At 37.1% G+C, this 20,279-nt stretch overlaps 3 protein-coding genes and 1 non-coding gene across 5 annotated transcripts; 3 read left to right on the top strand and 1 right to left on the bottom strand.

Moving 5' to 3' along the window:
- Positions 1-325: 325 nt before the first annotated feature.
- Positions 326-5,577, top strand: LOC112275127 (cyclin-dependent kinase C-2). The gene is made up of 14 exons (XM_024505180.3): positions 326-857; positions 1,284-1,365; positions 1,668-1,758; positions 1,951-2,093; positions 2,235-2,307; positions 2,441-2,564; positions 2,722-2,839; positions 3,369-3,508; positions 3,723-3,780; positions 3,903-3,973; positions 4,112-4,354; positions 4,582-4,857; positions 4,970-5,018; positions 5,182-5,577. The coding sequence occupies exons 1-14, from the start codon at positions 748-750 to the stop codon at positions 5,290-5,292; spliced, it is 1,689 nt and encodes a 562-aa protein (XP_024360948.1). The 5' UTR covers positions 326-747; the 3' UTR covers positions 5,293-5,577.
- A 604-nt stretch (positions 5,578-6,181) lies between these two features.
- Positions 6,182-9,214, top strand: LOC112275128 (uncharacterized). 2 transcript variants are annotated; one of them, XM_024505181.3, is made up of 6 exons: positions 6,182-6,924; positions 7,348-7,400; positions 7,622-7,686; positions 7,804-7,882; positions 8,116-8,418; positions 8,878-9,214. In XM_024505181.3, exons 1-6 carry the CDS (start codon positions 6,623-6,625, stop codon positions 9,030-9,032), a joined length of 957 nt encoding a protein of 318 aa, XP_024360949.1. In that variant the 5' UTR covers positions 6,182-6,622; the 3' UTR covers positions 9,033-9,214. The 2 variants fall into 2 exon arrangements, with proteins under 2 accessions (XP_024360949.1, XP_024360951.2); XM_024505183.3 differs by having other exon boundaries at positions 6,533-6,924; positions 7,353-7,400.
- Positions 9,215-11,711: 2,497 nt separating this feature from the next.
- Positions 11,712-11,797, top strand: LOC112275418 (small nucleolar RNA U31b). Its single transcript, XR_002967731.1, has one exon. It is a non-coding gene; the product is annotated as a small nucleolar RNA U31b (small nucleolar RNA).
- A 5,417-nt stretch (positions 11,798-17,214) lies between these two features.
- Positions 17,215-19,556, bottom strand: LOC112275322 (cyclin-dependent kinase F-1). The gene is made up of 2 exons (XM_024505592.3): positions 18,912-19,556; positions 17,215-18,666 (listed from the first exon to the last, which is right to left on the bottom strand). The coding sequence occupies exons 1-2, from the start codon at positions 19,414-19,416 to the stop codon at positions 17,366-17,368; spliced, it is 1,806 nt and encodes a 601-aa protein (XP_024361360.1). The 5' UTR covers positions 19,417-19,556; the 3' UTR covers positions 17,215-17,365.
- Between the last annotated feature and the right edge of the window lie 723 nt (positions 19,557-20,279).

Raw genomic sequence — 20,279 nt, 5'->3', positions numbered from 1 at the left:
TTGCCAGCTAGGTTGACAATATTTATTATTTTTGGATCTTGTGATTCTTTTTTACATTTTTTAAAGAAATTAAATCATTTATTGTAAGTATATAATTTTGAGTGTGAAATCACTTGTATAATCTCCCAAAGTGTGAACGCCACGTTCCCAAGACAGTTCGAGTAGCGTTCCCCAAAGTGCCCGCGTCGGATAAGGTATCGGGCCCTGAGGAGCCCTTCCTTGATAAGCTTCTGTTTTTTTTTTACTTTTACTTTGGTGCGCCTTTAAAGTTTGTGGAGGCAGCATTTCTCACTCTCATTTTCAGCCTGGGGATGGTTTTAGGGTTTCAAGCCACTCCTCTCTCTCTGTTTGATCTTTCCTGGATTGGTTGCCTTGCTCCGCAGGCCATCTCTCCTTCTTCGTTCAGGTCTGTGGGAGCATCCTTATCAGTACCAGCCTTCTGGTCATCCAGCGTGGGAGATCATTGCTTTGCTTTGTTTTTGCGGGGTGTTTGGTTCAGTATGCGGGATTTGCTACGCAAGTGAGGGAGCAAGTGGTGGAGGGAGGAGAAGGAGGAGAAGGATTTGGAGGAGGAGGTTGGGGTGACAGGGGAGAGGGCGAGAGTGAGAGAGAGAGAGAGAGAGAGGGTTTTTAAGCAATGTTTTGACGATTAATTTCGTGTTCCGAAGGGGAGGGGTTAGACAGATCTGCCGCCCTAACTCCTTCGTGATAAAGCCATAGGATTTTGAAATTTTGTGGGAGTCGACGATGGCGGTTGCCGTGGCCGGGCAGCTGAATTTGGACGAGACTCCCACCTGGGGATCGCGGAGTGTGGATGTTTATGAGAAAATCGAGCAGATTGGAGAGGGGACGTATGGGTATGGGATTCTGCTGTGTTATCTGTCCCTCTTTTCACTCCTTTTTTTCTCTCTCTTGCATTCATTTCCGGGGCTCTGACACGATGTGATGCGTTAAGTGTCGCGGAATCCTAGTCGAGGTTTAGAAGCACTTTTTATCATATAGATGAGAGCGTCAATAATGTAGGATTGAGTTAGGTGTTTTCAGCATTGTGTTGGAATATTATGATGTTTGTGCAGTTAGTAGATGAAGAATGGTTTCGTGCATTTTTTTTTGGAGTTTCAATACCTGGGACTTTACAAGCGTAGGTTCTTTTGAGAGAGAGAGAGAGAGAGAGAGAGAGAGAGAGAGAGAGAGAGAGAGAGAGGGAGAGAGAGGGACTTGTGGTCGCATATGAAAGGTTTAGCACGACCTTCAAGAAATTGAGAAGAACTTTTGTTTTGCAGCCAAGTTTATATGGCACGGGAGATAGCTACGGGGGAAGTGGTTGCGCTGAAGAAAGTACGCATGGACAATGAGAAAGAAGGGGTGCGTTTAAGTTCATTATTCTTGTTTGAGAGGTGCCGGGTGCAATTTAGGGTTAAAGAGGATGCGAAGTATTTAACATTCTCAAAAAATTGTCTACAAGCGCCGTTATTTGATGTCGTCAGGGCCAGCTGCTCGCTTTTTAATCACACGTAGCTTTGCGAGTAGCGACGTTTCTTTTAGTTAGGGACGTATATTTGTGTGGGATATTCTTCGCAGACTTTCAATTCAGAATTTAGGATTTGATTTAGATGATTGTCTCCCGGAAACATGTCTCACATTATAAATTCTGGCTTTGATTGCAGTTTCCCATTACTGCTATTCGCGAAATCAAGATTCTTAAGAAATTGCAACATGCGAATGTCATCAAGTTGAAGGAAATTGTGACCTCTAAAGGTGGGCGCTGATTTTATCATCGTCTTATGTATGCGTACATGAACTATATGTCGATAGACGTCTCTCTGTATTCTGAGCATGTCATTATTGCTGAGGATTTGGTTCTTTCTTTCAAATGAGTAGTCCGATGAATATATATTTTTTGATTTTGTGAGGACACATACTAAGCGCAGTTGCTTTTTATTTAAACAGGACCAGAGAAGGAGGACAACATCAAGCCAGGTGAAGCGAATAAGTTCAAAGGGTCGATTTACATGGTGTTCGAGTACATGGACCATGATTTGACTGGCCTCTCAGATCGACCTGGCATGCGTTTCTCTATTCCCCAGATTAAGGTATATTTTGAAAGAGATCTCACGGTGACCTGGCTGCTCGATTTTATTTGACTTTTACATAATTTTAGTGGACCTCCACATGTTCTTCTTGTCTCTTCATTTTGTATGGGACAGTCTTAATTTGTCTCTTCTACACTGTAGTGTTACATGAAGCAGCTTCTCACCGGGCTACATTACTGCCATGTCAACCAAGTCTTGCACAGGGACATCAAGGGTAAGTTGTACGGTTTTTCAGCTGAACCAGCTTTCCATTGATTAGGAATAACAGTCCTTTTGTATTAATCTTGGTTTAGATCTATCAAGTCATATCTTACCTACTTGTGGATTTTCTGATATCTCTTTTTCAGGTTCAAATCTTCTTATCGACAACAATGGAATTTTGAAGCTTGCTGATTTTGGGCTTGCAAGGTCGTTTTCTAATGATCAGAATGGTCAACCACTGACAAACAGAGTTATCACTCTTTGGTATAGGTAAGGCATCAGTGTTCTACTTTTGGCCCTGCTATCATTATCTTGGTTCGGATAGGAGGGGAGTTAGTTTTCTTTGACTGAGCATAAGTGAGCATTGCTCCATAGTGGACGACTACTAGTAAGTCACTTGACTTTCTAGTATTTCTTCCTGTTTCAGGCCCCCTGAGCTGCTGATGGGCTCCACAAAGTATACTCCAGCTGTGGACATGTGGTCAGTGGGGTGCATTTTTGCTGAGCTTCTTAATGGGAAACCCATCCTTCCCGGAAGGAACGAGGTGTGACTTTAGATTCACAGAACTGCGGCCTTCTCATTTGGATTGATGATCCTGCTTCAGTCCTGTTTAGGGTTGGAGTGGTCAGATGTTTTCGATAGTAGTTCGTTTTTGGGTGTTTGATTATGAATGGTATCAGTATGATTGGCTTCACCGGTGCAGATTGTAATATTCTATCCTTTGCAATCTTTGATTTGATACGGGAAGTAGTCCTCATTAATAGTATGCCATTGTATATCTTCTCGACCTTTTTTTCAGTGCTTAAAAGCCAGTACAGTAATTTTTTTTAACGTTTAAGCCCTTGTTTCAGCGCTTGAAAGTCCAGCTTTGATCACTCTATCTTTTGTTGGATAGTTTATTGCCTGCCTGGTACCAGTAGAAGCTCATTGGTTGGTAGATTCTGGTTTATTAGTTCATTTGCCTCATTATGTGGATATCTAGCTAAATACCCACCTTAATCTTTTATCTGCTCGCACTGTGGAATTGCTAAATTTTCTGACCTGGTCTATAATACTGCGTGTATTGACTGCAGAATGAACAATTCCACAAAATTTGTGAACTTTGCGGGTCTCCTGATGAGACTAATTGGCCTCGTGTGAGTCAGTTGCCTTACTACAATCAATTCAAATCTGAAAGGCCATTTAAGCGCCGTGTGAAGGATGTTTTCAAACAGTAAGGCCCGTACACTTTTCGGCATTGATGTATGCAAACATGTAGAGCCATCTATGAGCTATTTCTTGCATTAACTCATCCCAGTAGCAGTAAATTGCATTTTGAGAAATTGGATGTCCATTGCTGCTTTTCTGTCACGTGAAGTGTTGTTGGGTTATCTGTTGTACGAAATCACTGTGGCCTCCTGCTGACTGATTCTAGATTCATGATGCAGTTTTGATCGGCATGCCCTCGATCTCTTGGAGCGAATGTTGACTCTGGATCCTGACCATGTGAGTGTGATCATTTGTTACGCATTGGGATATTGCTTCACACTTCAGTATGCTACGCTTAAACATCCTCGTTACATCGAAACCTCTTATCTGTGCATTAATTCATGGTTTTGTCTGTGCAGCGAATCTGTGCTAAAGATGCACTCGACGCCGAATATTTCTGGACTGAACCCTTTCCCTGCCAACCAAGCAGGTGGGCAGGATCTGGCACTCGATGAAGTAGTTCACTGATCCGGTCAGCTAAGTCTGATCAGGACTTTCTTTGTGAAGAAAGTTGTGACATGGTTTTTAATATTAATGTTGCTGATCGACAATTTGTGTGTTTTCGTAGTTTGCCGAAGTATGAAGCTTCTCATGAATTTCAAACCAAGAAGAAGAGGCAGCAACAGAGGCAGCAACAAGAGGAGCAGGCCAAACGGATGAAGGTCCAACACCATCCAGCTCCTCACACACGTTTGCCACCTATCCAGCAGCAACCCTTACGTCCTGGCTCTCATCAACCTGGTCACAACTTGGGTGCTCCAGTGCATGCAAATGGTGTTCCTAATCAGCACAACAATAATTATAACAACAGGTATTGCGTCTTAACAACCAAAAAAAATTTATTACTTGTCTTTTACTCTAGGTTGCCACAAGCATTTACATGTACTTTCTTGGTTGGAGGGGTGATGCTTGTAATACGTTAATCTAACCATTATGTCGTTTTCCTTTTTCGCGATGGCTAAATTTCACCTTCTTCTTTTTTAATTTTTTTTAATTTTTTTAATTTTTAAATCACTGATCAGCTGCCTTTAACGACAGGAGTCAAGGAGGTAATAATCAAGGCCGAGCTCCTGGAGGACGTCCCCCCCATGGAGGACCAAGTCAAAATGGTGGATTTGGAGGACCTAACCGCAATGGACCAGGTGGGGTGTACGGAGCGCCTGGACAGCAGCAGCCGGGGGCGTACACTGCACCCAATATGGGACACCAAGGTGGGAGAGGTGGTGGTTATGGCGGTCCTGCAGGTGGAGCCTATGCGGCTGGTCCATATGGTGGTGGCAAGGTCCCCCCGGTTGGTCGTGGACAGCAGTTTGGGTAAGCATTTCGGAGAGGAATAAATCCCATGATTCAGGGAAACAATACATGCGATCAATTTTCATTGCCCTTATTAGGATGTAGCACTGATGGTTCTGTGGGGTTGTGACAGTGGCATGCCTGGTGGTCCTCAACCCCCTGCTTATGGTTACATGCAGCAGGTAGTTGCTCTCTCCTTATTCTTGAATTACCTTGAAACTAATGCATTTTCGGGAGGTTGCTAATCGGGTTGCTTTTTTAGTGTCGATTATCGTGCATATTTCCTGTTGCGAACTCGGAAAATTCTGGGTATGGGTTCTCATTCTTTTTGTCAATTGAATGCAGCCAACAGCACAATATGTAGACATTGATGGAGCTTACGCCCGGGCTTCTCATTCTGGGTTTCAACCACCTTCTCCTCCTCATCGTCCAGATTACCGACAGCAACAGCGTTAGTTTCGTAGTTGGATTTTTTCCATTTGATCGTGTTCAATGGGTTCTTTGACTATTATTATCCAAAGAATTCCGGGAATCCAGGAAAAGTAAATGGGACGAAGGATAGAGAAACTTTCTGTATACTATCACTTCTGTACAGCGACTTGCAGCTGCACAGGTAGCTACTGAGTCGAAGTTTAGGTATCCATGTATTGAAAAGCATTGCACGAACGGGTGCAGCTATCCTGATCATTGTTCTCTCCTTCTGAGTTTAATTATTCATGATTTTTTCTGCGTAAGGACAAAGTTGGGCTTTATTGAGACTATGTTTGTCGGTTTTACTCCTTTCAAGCGTCACTTGACGTTAGCTCAAAGCTAAATTTAATTCTTTTTTCGCCTTCCAGCTGAGGTCACTCAGCGGTGGCAGTAAAGCCTGTGTATGTCTATGGATTTCTTACTTAACCCATTTGAGTGAGTTGCGACTGTTTCAGGTCACAGTTGGGGGGTTACTGATGCTCTATTGCGCCTGAAATCTTGGTTCTCGTTTCTGAATCATGAGACTTTCTTGTACGATCTCATGTTTCTTTTCTTCCTTTGTTGGAAAGGAACTCACTTGACAATGTACGTGCTCACCTCTTGTTGTTGGAGGTGGGGAAGCATGTGCACCCGGGTACAAAACTGAAGTTCAGTATTGTGGACCTGCCTACTATCATTTCGGCAAAGGACAAAATTGAAATCATTGTTTAGTTGTTCATTCCCAACCTCCGAGCCTTTCTTTATCCTCATGAGGAAACTTTTTAGTAGCAACGTAGTAACATTGCACTTAACATATTCACGAGCATATGCACAACAAGAGAATCTATAATTGTGGACCAGAACCAATACCATAACGCTCCAGCTGTTGGAGCCACCAGGGTTTTGAACTGACTTGGAAATAGCCTTTAAATGCAATCTGAACGGTCAACGGCAGTGTGACCAAGAGCTTAGTTCTGGCCATTGAGCTTGTCTAGCCAAGCAGGGTACCATTTGTAGTATCATCTAGCTGTTGCTTGTGTTTACTTTGGTGGAGCTGTTGACGGGGATGTTAGGTCTGTCATGCTGTTGAAATTTACAACGATCTTCGACACTGGCGGTTTCTCGTGAGATTGTGCCATGTTTATGCGGAACTATTGACGGTGAATTTCGAGTATTTCACTCCCAAATTTGACTCGTGCATTAGTTAGAAATCCCGCGACGGTCTGGCACCGAGTGGTCTTTGTGACGTGAATCTATTAGGTACTGGGTAAAGGAGAGCATAGGCTTGGGGTATTGGTTTTGGTTCCTAGAGATATACATCAAAAGGTTAGAAATTATGAGGGAAGTCAGAGAGGGGATTTACATCGGCGATTTGGGTGATGCGGCGGCAGTGAAGGCCTCGGAAGTTCCTTTAGTTTCTCATGTTCTATCCCTTGTGGGCTCATCCTCCAGTCTCTTGGATTCGAAGACGTCGGCTCATACACAAGGGGCAGAGAATCTGCACAAACTGGCCGTTCCTATGCTGGATGAGGATTCGCAGAACCTCTTGGACAATTTGGAGAGTTGCTTGGAGTTTATTGAGAAAGGCAGATCTCGTGGTGGTGTCTTGGTTCATTGCGCGGCCGGTGTTTCACGCAGGTACTTCTGCCGCACTTTTGCAACCCTGTAGTTCAAAACACTACTTGGATAATCAATTTTAGTGTTCTAGTTTCACAAATCAGTTTCTTGGTAATGTCGGAAGCAGTTGGACGCACATGTACAACTCTGAAAAATGTACTCTTTCCAGACCTGCAGTTAGAGCTCTCTTGTGTGGTGGACCTCAGGATGTCGGGTTTAAGGATTAAGTGATGCTTGTTCAATTTGTATTGATCTTCTGAGGCACGAGATATTTCCGATTGAATCTTTGTTGTGAGGAAAAATAAAAAAAAGGAAAAATACTGGTTGATATTCATCCCAATGGTGACTTTACATTCATGAGTGCTCGATTTAGGATTTAGGGTTTAGGGTTTACGGATTGTAGCATTTTTCTGACTTGTGATCGTTGGAGTGGTTTACGTGCAGTGCAGCTGTAGTGACCGCATACTTAATGCAGAAGGAACACCTGTCCGCCGCTGGTTTGCATCCTTTCTCTTGTTTCTTCCATAGGTGGACTTTACATCTGTATCTTGATGTCTTAATATCAATTCTGAGTTTTTTGTGAATAACTGCTAGTTATGAGTAAAACCCCCTTGTGAATAATATCAATCTAGTTAAATATTCAGCGTTGTTAGCTAGACAACATTCTGATTTACGGGGTTTTCAGCACAAAGTCTGATTGATGTGTGTGATTCTGAAGCTGCATTGAAGTCATTGCGCCGAATAAGTCCAGGTGTGCATCCCAATGATGGATTCATGGAGCAGGTAATTTTCAGCACACAATTACTGACATTTATTCAACAATAATTTCAGCACGAAAGGATTTTGAGCGTCTATGAAATCTTGAGTTGTATGTTTGTATCCGTGGATGGAACTGCGCAGTTGGCAATCTTTGAGAGCATGGGAAACAAAATCGATCGAGACAGCTCTTCCTACAAGAAGTTCAAAGTTAAATTTCTTGGTAAGATTCCTTGTATTGTGATGCTAACTGTTGTAGCATTCTACACATTTGCGACCTCCTCTGTTATCGTAGATGCCCGTTTCATCGTAGTCCATTTGTTGCACGCTTATATAAGTTAAGAAAAGTATATCAGATTTAGTTGATAATCTGCAATTTTATGGCGAGAGGGCGATATAATTACGCATTTTGCCTGCCGAGCATCCGCATCATGCAATCCCTGTTTCTTATGGCAGGTGAATCTTTTGCAAAAGGAGAAGTGATGGAGAGCTCAAGCTACGCTTCAGATCCTGGCTCTGCCACTGTCAAATTACCAGCACCTTCAAATACCATTGAGAGTGGGACGGAACGTTCCACTGTATATCGGTGCAAAAAGTGTCGGAGAGTTGTTGCTCGGGATGAAAATGTGATAGGGCATGATGTTGGTGGTGGAGAGTCTGCGTTCAAGTGGCAAAAAAGAGGCGGTAAAGAGGGAATGTACACTCAAGCACCAGTGTGCACATCAATGTTTGTTGAACCCATGCAATGGATGACAGCAGGTTTGCTCTCTTTGCATTTTCGATATCATTTAGTTTATTGCTACCCAACAAGTGCATCTAGTGATGGCATACGTGCTGGTCAGGAACTCGCTAAAAAGAGACTAATTAAGCATTTTTGAATAACGTCTTTTACTAAGATGATTGAGATTACTTTATCTTTTGATTGATTCTGCATGTGTTAAGAGCGGAAGTTAATACCAACCATACCTCAAAGAAAGATATCTACTGCATCAATTGTTCTTAATCTCTTGAAACTTCGTTATAGCAGTGCAGGTCTTTTGAGTGATTTGATTTCAATAGACATACGGCTTATTGCTTTATGATGAGAACCCTATAATTAAATGTACTTCAGATTAAATACCAGGGTAGCATTTGATTTGTGAGCAGTTGTATGCTTCCGAGTGTAGTCTCTTCGTTTCTGACATTCTAGAAGCTTGATTGCTTGGTTTTGATTTACAGTGGAAGAGGGAGTTGTGGAGGGCAAGCTCCAATGTGTGAAGTGTGAGGCAAGGTTGGGCAACTTCAATTGGTCTGGCATGCAATGTAGTTGTGGAGCTTGGGTGACTCCTGCTTTCCAGCTTCATAAGAGTCGAATGGACGCCGCTTATTTTTGAACTTCATGCGAACAGAGAAGCATCAAAAAGAGTTTGTGATGGGATTCATCATCTTGTTGATAGATCTGTATCTTTTTGCATGTATTGTCTAGGTATTCTGCAATGAATTGTGACAAAACTTTGGCAATTGTTTGATATTGCTTCTCAATGCCAAGTCCTTGCCGTGCCGAATTTTAGTTTTTTCTCCTTCCTTATCTTATGTTGGTTAATGAGTACGGCAACTATCTTTATTGCAGCTTTTCATTTATATAGTTCAGTTGAAGCAGAATATTGAAAGCTCGAAGTGGTCGGAACAACAGAGGTATAGCATCATGAAACATGCCAACTTAAATTTGAGTAACAATTCACAACCAATATACTTTGTCAGTTCTAAAGATAACAGAGCTGACAACATTTTTTCAAAAACCATATTAATTCAAAGTGTGTGTATTTAAAAAAAAAACTACAGGTGTGTACTTGTTGCATGAATAAATCAACATGTAGTTTGTTGGTGAATTATTTTGCTGTTTTTTACATGTTTTGTTTGGTTTCTCTTGATAAATCACCGAACATATTTAAAGGGTTAGTTCGCCAAGTTCATCTTGTCATTGAATTGAGTTTTATTCATGAAGTTGTCAATTTCATTATTTGTGTTTAAAATTGATATATAGTAACTAGATTTATAAAATCCAAGATGTTGTTACATATGATACAAAATTCAAACATTCTAACATCTATTTTACTACAACAGCACATTTAAATATTTTGTTGGTATAAAATCTGTCACATACATATATTGTTTAAATTACAACAATTGTTTAAATACAAAAGACTTTAGAAATAGAGATATCATATTTGTTACATATATAAGTAAATTTGATAGATACCAGTGGAAACCCTTGCCACAAGCCATAGAAAATATGCAAAAAATTAGTTAATTTTGTTCAAGGAACTACTTGTAAAGTTTAACCATAAGAAAGCAAAAATTCTATTACACATTCAAGGATGTACTAAAGTCAAAATTTGAATAAAAATAAAAATAAAATTCAAAAAAGAACAAAAAATATTAATAACTAACTAATCAAAACAACATTAACAAAAAAAAGTCAATACTCATTTGTTCATAATTGCTTAGGTGGTCATTAGTTATTGTCATTTTTTTGAAATAATCATTGTTTCACATTTTTCTAATTTTACTTTTAGAAAAAGTTGGCAATTTTCATTTAAAATTTATAGTTTCAAATAAGAGATCACATATATTCAAGTACACTAAATATTAGAAGATGCACAAATATACATATATAAATTTATATAGTATATTTTTAATTTTTTATAATAAATGTTAAAAAATCTAAAAAATATATTTTTTATATTAAGTATATCAAATAATACTCTTTATAAGTTTCAAATAGTAGACATCAAGCTAACATTCAGTGTTATATTGTGAATATTGTGATTATAAAAATTAGTACTTGTAATCTTAATTTTAAAAAACCGTTATATTTTTAACATGCTTATTTTAATTAAAAAATGTTTGTCAAAATTAATTAAATTTACTTAAAACAAAACATAAAAATCTTTCTTTGGTATCACAAATTAGCAATGCATCAATCAAACTATTATATTAATTGAACTATAATATTAATAATATTATTATTATATATGATTTTAGTATATTAATATATATATATATATATATATATATATATTATTAATACTATGGATAATTGTTAATAGTTTTCAATGAAATCAATTGATAGAGGTGTTATTGTGTTAACACAATATGTATATAAAAAATTCAATTTCAACCATTTTCAAAGTCTTCATGAAACCGAATAAGATTTAAATCTTATACTGAATTACTAAAAGTTAATAAATCATTGTTATTTGTTTGTTTCTTGGAAGCAAAAATATCAAGAAGCAAACCTTAACCTAATATCTTATTTCTAAACTTTACATTTGTAAATCAATATACATACTAACTGTAATTACCTTTTTCATGCCCCTATTCTTAACTCGTTCTGCTGGTGAACATAATTTCCGCGATGTCTTGCTAATTTTCTAATCACTTAAGTGTAATCAGGTTCTTGGAAATGACTTACCCGCACGAATGAACTGAGTTGTCACATCCATAGATGAATGAAAACGTCGGACGGACACGTTTTAGGGTTTCGTTCGGGCCCCTTCCGAACCCCCTCACCTTCCATAACCTTCCCTCCCGCTCTCAGTCCTCACGAGTCCATCGAAGCTCGCACTTCATCTCGATTGCTTTCTGTGCCCTTTTTCTTAGTCTTGTGTGGTTATTTGTCTTTTCGTATTGTAGCAGGTCATGTACTATACTCCGAGGTCTTTACGGATTTATTAATGTTTCAAGTAGAAAGCGTGGGCCTTCTCTTTGCATTTTCTGCCAGGGCAGAGTCGTTCTACTGTCCGAAGTTTTGCTGATCCTTATTATACTGCAGTATAGAATGTGGAGGAGAGATTGTCGCTGCAGCCCAACGCAACATCGCGTGTTTTTTGAGGATAGAATAACTCTTATTCTGAATTCCGAAATTAAAATGTGGGGGGATGGTGAGACTTATTCGCCTTGCCCGAATGTATCCTTGGGACACATCATGTGGGTTGGGACTCATGATTTGCACGTCAGTCTGATCCCTTGGTCCTACGGCTTGATCTCTTTTTGTTGCAATGTGCAAGTGTGGATGTGATGATGAGAAATTGTCGCCCCAGTCCTACTCGGACGCGGAATGCGTTTGCTGAGGATTGACTATTTATCAGTCTGATTCCTACACTGCCCTGGGAATGAATGAAAGCCGGCTGCCTTGATCTGAATGTAGACTTCGCACAACTGTCACTGTCAAGGGTTGGAAATTCACCTCCTCACACTGACTTCTCCAAAATTGTGCAATATTGACGCTGGTGCTTCGCCCCCAGAATGTGACCTGTTGATGATAATTCATGTACGGGGTGATCACAACATTTCACTCACACAATGCCCTTTCGTTTGCATTTCCGTTCATGCGTGATTCTGAAGTCGAGCCGTAAATTGGCTAGAATTTGTCCTGAAAGTGTGAACTCTCCCATTGATACTATATTTTGACTACTCTCTCAGTGATCAAAAACGATCAACTCTTGGAAACAAGAGTGTTGCATCTCCAATCGCTCCCACGTAACCCTCACAACTACAGCAAAAAGTCAGGGGAAACACCTGTAAAAGACCAACTGCTATTTACATTATATTTTAGACTTCTTAAAAAGCTCCCTTCGAGCTGTGCACCAAAATTTGAATAAAAATTTGTTCAAGTCGGGTTATCTAGAACAGTTACTGTATGCAAGATCAATTAGTATGCTTCAGTTGTAGATCAGCCGTTTTTTGTTCAAATCTTATACTTGGTAAATACTCAATGCACTCACATAGTGAGTTCCCGCTGTAAATGATACTCCAAAAAGTGATCTGCTGAGCATGAACTTCACATAAGCATATGTGCTCTGAAATACCTGTCCATACATGTTATCGCCCATTCTCCTGTGCACGGGTTCCCTGATATCTCCACAACTTGGAAATGAGCAAGTTCAAGGGTATGTTTGAAGCTACTTTCTGCCACCACAACTCGTGAATCTCCGATCAGCTTCAACACTGCAGGATCAACACCATCACTGAGTGTCTGGTATTCCTCACCATTACATCACACTACTCAACTTCCTATTGAAAACCAGGACAGGAAAAGATTCAGGTGATAGAAGACTCATAATTTGCAACTGACATAATTGAAACCGGCAACAATATCTTACTAGCTGTTCATGTTCCCTCATAATAAATAAGTTGCTTGGGTTCAGTTATGCTAGCGGGAACTTGTTTTCTTTTTAGTGGAGTAGCCGTCAAACGCAGTTGAAATACATTCCAACAACTCGGCGTCGCATTTGTCAGCTGTATCTGGAAGGTTTCCTAGATGAACCTTTAATGTACACAAAGTGCACCTCTAAAAGTCCAAAACATCACAATTTCAGTCGAATCAGAGGCACTTCAACAAACAGTGAGTTGTCCTTTTCAAGCTGTGAGTTGCTCCTCTGTTACCTGTGGCACATATCAAAAGCATACAATTTTCAATACAATATTCACAACCAAACTTATGAAGAAATAAAGACTTTGCCTCACAATGTGCTACTGGATCCACATCAAATCCTAAAAATGTTTTCGAGCTTTGGATATTCTCTAAGTATCTGCACAGCAAATATCTGAATTAAACAAAAAACATCCATGGATACTTACGATGGCTTACAAATGAATGAATCATCTCAGGCTATTGTCGGAAATTATATTTGAATCCTCAAAGCATATAATGTTTTTGAATGTTACAATGCTAGTTGCAACCGCACTTACTTGATCGTAATCCGTGCCGTTCCAGTGATGCATACCGCAATGAGGTAATCTGCCATACCGAGAAGTGATAATCTGCACATACCGATCTGCAATATCGAGATGCGTTAATCTGCACACATTTAAACGTTGAAACTGAGTAATTGAACATTTTTGATGAAAACAAAGAGAGATACATGCAGCAATTACATTGTTTAACACAAAACTTTATGTTCTGTTAAGGCTCTGTGCACTCCAGCATTTCTCTTTTCATTCAACCAAGACAGATGCATGCAGCCAACGAGAACGTTGTTTTGTCTCAGCTATTTATTCTGTGTATTTGTCCCCTTCTTGAGATGTTTTATGTAAGAGATTACAATTCTCTTTACTAACATTCAATTGATTTAAAGTGTGGTATTTTACTATACAATTTTTTTTACTTTTAATTAAATTCTTAAACTCAATAGTTCTATTTTTCATTTTATGTTTATTTTCTCTTCTATTAATATCTCCTTCATAGAATCTTCTTTTTCTACTCAATATTTTTATTTATGTTTCTTTTCTACTCAACATATGAGATAAGTTGTTTTTAATACCTCCAAAAATTTATTGAGATTTAATATATTAGATAATTGTGTATAATGGGATAGTATTAGGTATACTTTTAGGAGGATTTGAACTAAAAATTGAAGTTAGATTATTAGATGTTTAGGATACTATTGTTTTTTTTATATTATTTATTAATACATATAAATTACATAAATTTAATAAAAAAAAATTAGATTATTAATTAGATTAAATTTTATAAAATAATATATCTTGAAATACATTCTTTATATTTATCATAAATAAATAAATTATAACCAATTTGACACAAACATTTATAATCTATGATATTTAGAACATAACAAATTTATATTGTCTCTAATTGCTTAAATGTCCACCTTTTTGTCAATAGAATCTAATCTATTACTTGTATTTTTTAAACAATATTTTTTTGATAGAATCTATAGAATTATTTAGATTTATTTGATATTTTAAAATGAAAATTAAAAACATGATCCAAAAAAATACTTACCTACTAAAAATATAATTTAAGATATATTAATAAAAATATTATAATTTATTTATTAATATATATATATATATATATATATACATATATTTTTTGTATTTTAATTTATAAATAAAAATATAATAAATTATAGTAAGTATAAAAAATCTATTAAATAATAATTGTGTGATTGTAGATGTATGTATGACATTGTTAAAATATGTTTAAGATGTAGAAGTTGGAAAATGTCTTTGCTATAATTGTTTGTAGCAATGATATACTAAAATAGTTTTTGACCTTATTATAGTACTACCTTGAAAAAACAAGGCTTTAATTTATAATTTTAATATGTGTAAAATATACATTATTTAATTAGATTTATAAATATATTGTCATAGTAATATAAATATTCCATTAAAATTTTTAAGAATATAAACCAATAAATTAATCCTCAAGTATAATAATATATAAAGTATATTACTAAATTTAATTATTTTTTGTATTGAGCACTTTCATTGTTTTTATTTTAAAGTTGTAAAATATTTGAAAGTTAAATTATTTATATTTATAATAATTATTATTTATTAGTAATAAAATTAGATATAATAGTAATGTGGTTTAGAAAATTTTCATAAAAAATAAGAGTTTTATTTTTCTTAAACAAATAAAGAATGTAATTTATTGGAAAGTATAATAAAAACAAAATCACAAATATTTAGAAAAGTTTTTAATAAATCTAATATGAGATGTTAGAGATTATTTAAGCTTATATCCAAATATATCAAATTTATGACTAAATTTCATATTGAAGGCTAAGTGTTTTGTACAACAAAGCACCAATTAAAATATATAATTTAAGAAACTACTTCTTAGCTATTTTATGCTATAAAATCTATAACATTATTAATTGATTAGTCTTAAACTTATATGCCTATATATTCAATGTTTGCACCATTTTATTAGAAACACATCAAAGTAAGTTTTTAATGTTATGTATCTTTACGAGTATCCAATTACAAATCATTTATTTTAAGACACTAGTTTTTTTTTTTCTTAAATTAAATGAAAATTTGATTTATTGACCAAAGATTTGTTAAAAAAATATTACATTTAATAAAACAACAGAGTAGATATGTTAAGATTCATCAATTAACAAAAAAAAAAAATGTTGTTTAAGTAACCACTAAACAATTGCTAAAGTCAATTGAGTCAATATTAAAAGTATAAATAAAAAATTTATTAAATAAAAGTTATTTTGTCTAAATGAAGCAAAGTTTATCATGGTATATAATGTAGAATACTACACAAGAGATTGAGGTGCATTTACAAAGACATCCAAGAATGTTCTATTTCTAAAATGATTAAGATGTGGTGTCACAATACATTTGTTTTATTATAATTACTAAAATTAGTTAAAAGTATAACAGCAACTAAAATTTCTAAATATAGATGTTTTAAATAAGAATAAAATAATTTTTTTTATTATAAATTTTAATGTGTATTTTTTCTTTTGTATTGATAATATTAGAAATACAAATTATATAATACAGATGTGCTTCTATGTCTTCTATTCCTTATTTGATTAAAACAAAGAAGAGAAAATATTCTATTCAATTAAAACAAAATAAGAGCTAAATTTGAATTTTTGGTTGTGTATGTTTTTTAAGAAGAATGCAAAGACTATCCAATAAAGTCATCTTCAATACATGCATACAATAGAATCATATATTTTTACAAAAAAATTATAAAAATATCTTTTGTCTTTAGAAGTACATAAAAGTTGAATTTCTTTAGTTGAAGTTTTTTTCTTTAAAAAGATACTACACATCCACATAACTATTTTAAAAATAAGATTTAGGACTTTCTATTAAAGCTATGATATTCTAGCTATTATAATATGTGGTTGTAAAATAAATTCATATAAATTTTAATTTTAAGAGTAATCTTCTAAACTATATTTCTTTTACTATTGCATCAACTAAAACCTTATATTCAAATAAAGTTAAAGAACATGCTACTATTTGATATTTATTGTTACTCAAGAAAATTATGCTTCTATCAAGAAGCATAGTTTTTAGTGTCTTTGTCACCAATCCAATCAACATCAATACATTGATAAATCAAGCCTTCATTTTCTCTAGCTAGATATTTGATTCTTCAAGAGAAAGTGCCTTTTATATACATCAAAATTATTTTAATGTTTTGAATATATAGAAAAGAAAAATTGTACATGCTATACTAGTAGTTGTGCAAACACAAACTGCTCTTGAACTATTTATAACACACATAAGGTTTCTAACTACTTGTGAATAAGAATGGTTTTATTCTTATAAAACTAGGAAGATTTATCATTTTCTTTTTACATCCATTGGAATGCTAGGAGGAGTAAAAGCAAGTATGTTATACTAATGTAATTTATTTGTTAAGTATTTAGTTTTTTATAATCCATTTTCTATATAATCTTTTAAAATTGTATTGCCTAATGTAATACAATCCATTCCTCTATGTTATATTTAGAAAATATTGTCTAATGCACAGTGGATTTTTTCATTTGCTTTACTTCATTTTATCTTATTTTTTGGCATTGCTTACTGTGCAAAGTTTTGGCATGGTAGGTTAAAAAAAATTAATCTCTAAGGAAAATAAAGTTATATACATAAAAAAAATGATATCTATGATTCTTACTTAATACTTTATTTACTTAGTCCTGTATATATGTGTTTGCATTAGTATCTAAATATTTGTAGTTTTGATAAATTAAATATTTATTAAGACAGTGATACCAACTCTACTGGATTAATTGAATCCATAGATTGATTCATAAAATTTATATACCAAATGTGTTCTTTGGTTTGGGACCGCGCTGTTTATATAGCGACGTCTCAAATTCCGAAGTGGAAACTATACAATCCTATGACGACGAATGTACATAATTGTATCTACCTAGGGAGCTGAATCCAATATCTCAAAGTCGGAAAAAGGTGAACCCGGGTCACGCCACTCTCCCCAATCCTCTGAAGGGCTGCTGTCTCTCCTGAAGCTTGGCATTTTCAAATCCCCAGGAACAGGCGATGGGTCTTCCAGAAAATAAACATCCTTGAGTGCAGTCTCTGCACTAAGTCTTCGCTCAGGATCATAAACAAGAAACTTCTCAAGGAACTTCAATGCTGATGTAGATGCTTGGGGGATGAGCTTCCGGAAAGAAAGAAGATCCCGTTGGTCTGAAAATGAAATTTTGTCAAAATCCGGTAACGATGATACGCCAGGCCAGACAATATCATTTGGAGCTCCAAGCACTCGCACGATCCGGCTTAACTGATCGATGTCAGTAACGCCCGGAAATAGAGGTTTCCCACTAAGAAGCTCAGCAAATATGCAACCGATAGCCCACATATCCAGCCCTTCACCATACTTAACTGCTCCATAGAGTAACTCTGGAGCTTTGTACCACCGCGTTCCTACAAATGGACTCAAATCCGACCCCTTGTTCCCACTTTCACCTGAATACGTAGATTGTGTGTCCTCGTGCTGACTGCGGGCTTCAGGTTTATACATATTTTCATCGTTGTACGGCTCAAATGCCTCTCTTGAATGTTCATCAACATATTCATTCTGGGAGGTCGCTTCGCCAACCTCGGGTATTCCCTTCACATATAAATCACGAACATTGGGAGGTCCATACCAGCCTGTCTGACACGCCAAATAACCTTCCTCTTGGTCACTATCCTCAATTTCAGCGTCTCCAAATGCAAAGTAACCTGGAACTGGTTCAGCTGGACAGGAGCCATCATCAAAAAACAAGCCATTTGCAGCTTGCCTAACATTATCACTGTCAGCAGGAAACCACTTTGAATTGAGAGGATCTTCAACTCCCTTGTCTTCATCACTGGCATAAGGAGATTCCCACCTTTCTCGGTCCCCATCCCAGAAACGAATGGTACCTTCCTTTTCTGGCCTACGAGGTGCACTACCCTCTTCAGCACATTCAACCTCTTTTATATAACCTTCAGTGCCATTGTGCACTCTCTCCAAACATAAAACCCGCACAGCCTTTTCGGTCTCTTCATCTTCCACAGTCACTTCCTCATTTCTCGGTATTTCGTGGTTATGGAGGGGCGAAGGCAAATTTTGCACTGAGGGAGGCTCGTCCTGGTATCCATGGCCATGATTGCTGGCATTCATAATCATACGTCCTGATTCTCCAAAGATCTGACGGGAGCATGTTCCATCGAAAGGGTTTTCAACTGGTGGAACATAGGCAGGCACGATCTCCTTCAGGTCAGATGTTGAACGCTTTGAGCTTTACTCAAGCACACACGACCCGGACGTATTGAGACGTTTAGAGACACTTTTATATTTACGAGGTGGGAATTCCAAGGCAACTGTAATCGTGAAATTCATGACAAATAAAAACAAACAGCCAAAACCATTACAACAACAATGACTGCAACATCCCTTCCGAATCGAAGAAAAAATAAAATAAACTAACCTAACAAATCGTCTGTTTGTAGATTGACCACTCTGGCTTGACCGAAGTCAGCAACCTTAACACTCCCATCCGCGCCAACCAGCAAATTGGAAGGCTTCAAATCCCGATGGAGTATGGAAGCTCGGTGACATGCCGCCACTCCGCGCAGAATCTGCAGCATCCACCCCTTGATTTCCGGTTCCGATATCCGGCCATCTCTCCCGTCCAACTCCCGGTACAAGTCCGAAGGCAGAAACTCCAGCACAAGAATCAGGTTGGGACCCTGCACGAAATACTCAATCAACTTCACTACATTCGGATGGTTCAATGCCAATAGGGCCTCCACCTCCCGCGCCGCGCACTGCGGATCGCGCGTCTCCTTCAGAGCCACCACGAGCCCATCTGATTTCCTCTGCCCCTTGTACACCTCCCCATACGTCCCTTCCCCCAACCTCTCCAGCACCTCGTACCGTGCATACAACTCCGGGTTCGCCTTCACTCCGCCGGCAAAGCTCCAGTCCCCCATCGCAACGCAACGGGGTCTTCAATTCATCCCTCTCTCCATCAATAAATCACCCCCCCCCCCCCCCCCCCCCCCGCTCTACTTCCACACTTCCCATCCAAACACCAACACAACGCAACGCAACACCCGGCCACACTTCTCTCGAAACCCTAACTCCAATCCCCAAATAGGTCATTGGCACAGAGTCACATTCTAGGGGGGGGGATGTGATGCACCCAAAGTCGTGGCCCTCGTGGAATTGTGTCGCAGATAGCTCCCAAGTGGCAGATGCTCCGCCACCGTCGGATCGCATCCGCCACTCGGATTCAATTTCAACCGCCGATCGGATTTCTGCGAACGGAGGATGGGAACGTGGTGTGGATCTTCCCCTAAAACCGCACACCACGATGAATGACGTCTGTCATCTATCCGTTTGGATGAGAAAGTGCATAGCGTTGCTGTGGGGTTGTTGATAGCGCAGAACTTAGCTTTCTCTTTCTTTGCAGTAAACCCATGAACTTAAACAGAATGATCAAAGGATTCTCAAGCTCGTGAAATCTTTTAGAACTATGTAATGAAAAAAGGTGTTGTTAAAAAGGTGTTGTTGAAAAGGTATTTTTAATTTATATATATATAATAATATTTATAAATTAAAACTAAAATTATGTTAACACACTTTAGTCTTGTTGTAAATAATTTTTACAAAATTGAAAGACATGAATATCAAATCATAAATTTTAAGAAATAAATATATAAATAAAATATAAAAAACAAATAAAAAATCAAAAAAAAAATAATGGTAAAATATTGAAATGATATGTTTAAATTATAAAATAAAAACTATAATTTATTTTATACAAATCATGAAATAATATTTATATTAATTT

Source organism: Physcomitrium patens, chromosome 22 (genome assembly GCF_059467195.1).
Source record: "Physcomitrium patens ecotype Gransden chromosome 22, ASM5946719v1, whole genome shotgun sequence".
Lineage (NCBI taxonomy): Eukaryota > Viridiplantae > Streptophyta > Bryopsida > Funariales > Funariaceae > Physcomitrium > Physcomitrium patens.
Note: the sequence above shows the minus strand (reverse complement) of the source record. Positions and strands in the feature narration are given on the sequence as shown.

Coding starts and splice junctions, on each gene's coding strand:
- LOC112275322 (XM_024505592.3), bottom strand. CDS start 19,416: ATGGGGGACTGGAGCTTTGCCGGCGGAGTGAAGGCGAACCCGGAGTTG. Junction 18,667..18,911: donor ACAAACAGACGATTTGTTAG/GTTAGTTTATTT, acceptor ATGTTCCACCAG/TTGAAAACCCTTTCGATGGA.
- LOC112275127 (XM_024505180.3), top strand. CDS start 748: ATGGCGGTTGCCGTGGCCGGGCAGCTGAATTTGGACGAGACTCCCACC. Junction 1,759..1,950: donor GGAAATTGTGACCTCTAAAG/GTGGGCGCTGAT, acceptor TTATTTAAACAG/GACCAGAGAAGGAGGACAAC. Junction 4,858..4,969: donor GGTCGTGGACAGCAGTTTGG/GTAAGCATTTCG, acceptor GGGTTGTGACAG/TGGCATGCCTGGTGGTCCTC.
- LOC112275128 (XM_024505181.3), top strand. CDS start 6,623: ATGAGGGAAGTCAGAGAGGGGATTTACATCGGCGATTTGGGTGATGCG. Junction 7,687..7,803: donor ATGATGGATTCATGGAGCAG/GTAATTTTCAGC, acceptor GGAACTGCGCAG/TTGGCAATCTTTGAGAGCAT. Junction 8,419..8,877: donor CATGCAATGGATGACAGCAG/GTTTGCTCTCTT, acceptor TTTGATTTACAG/TGGAAGAGGGAGTTGTGGAG.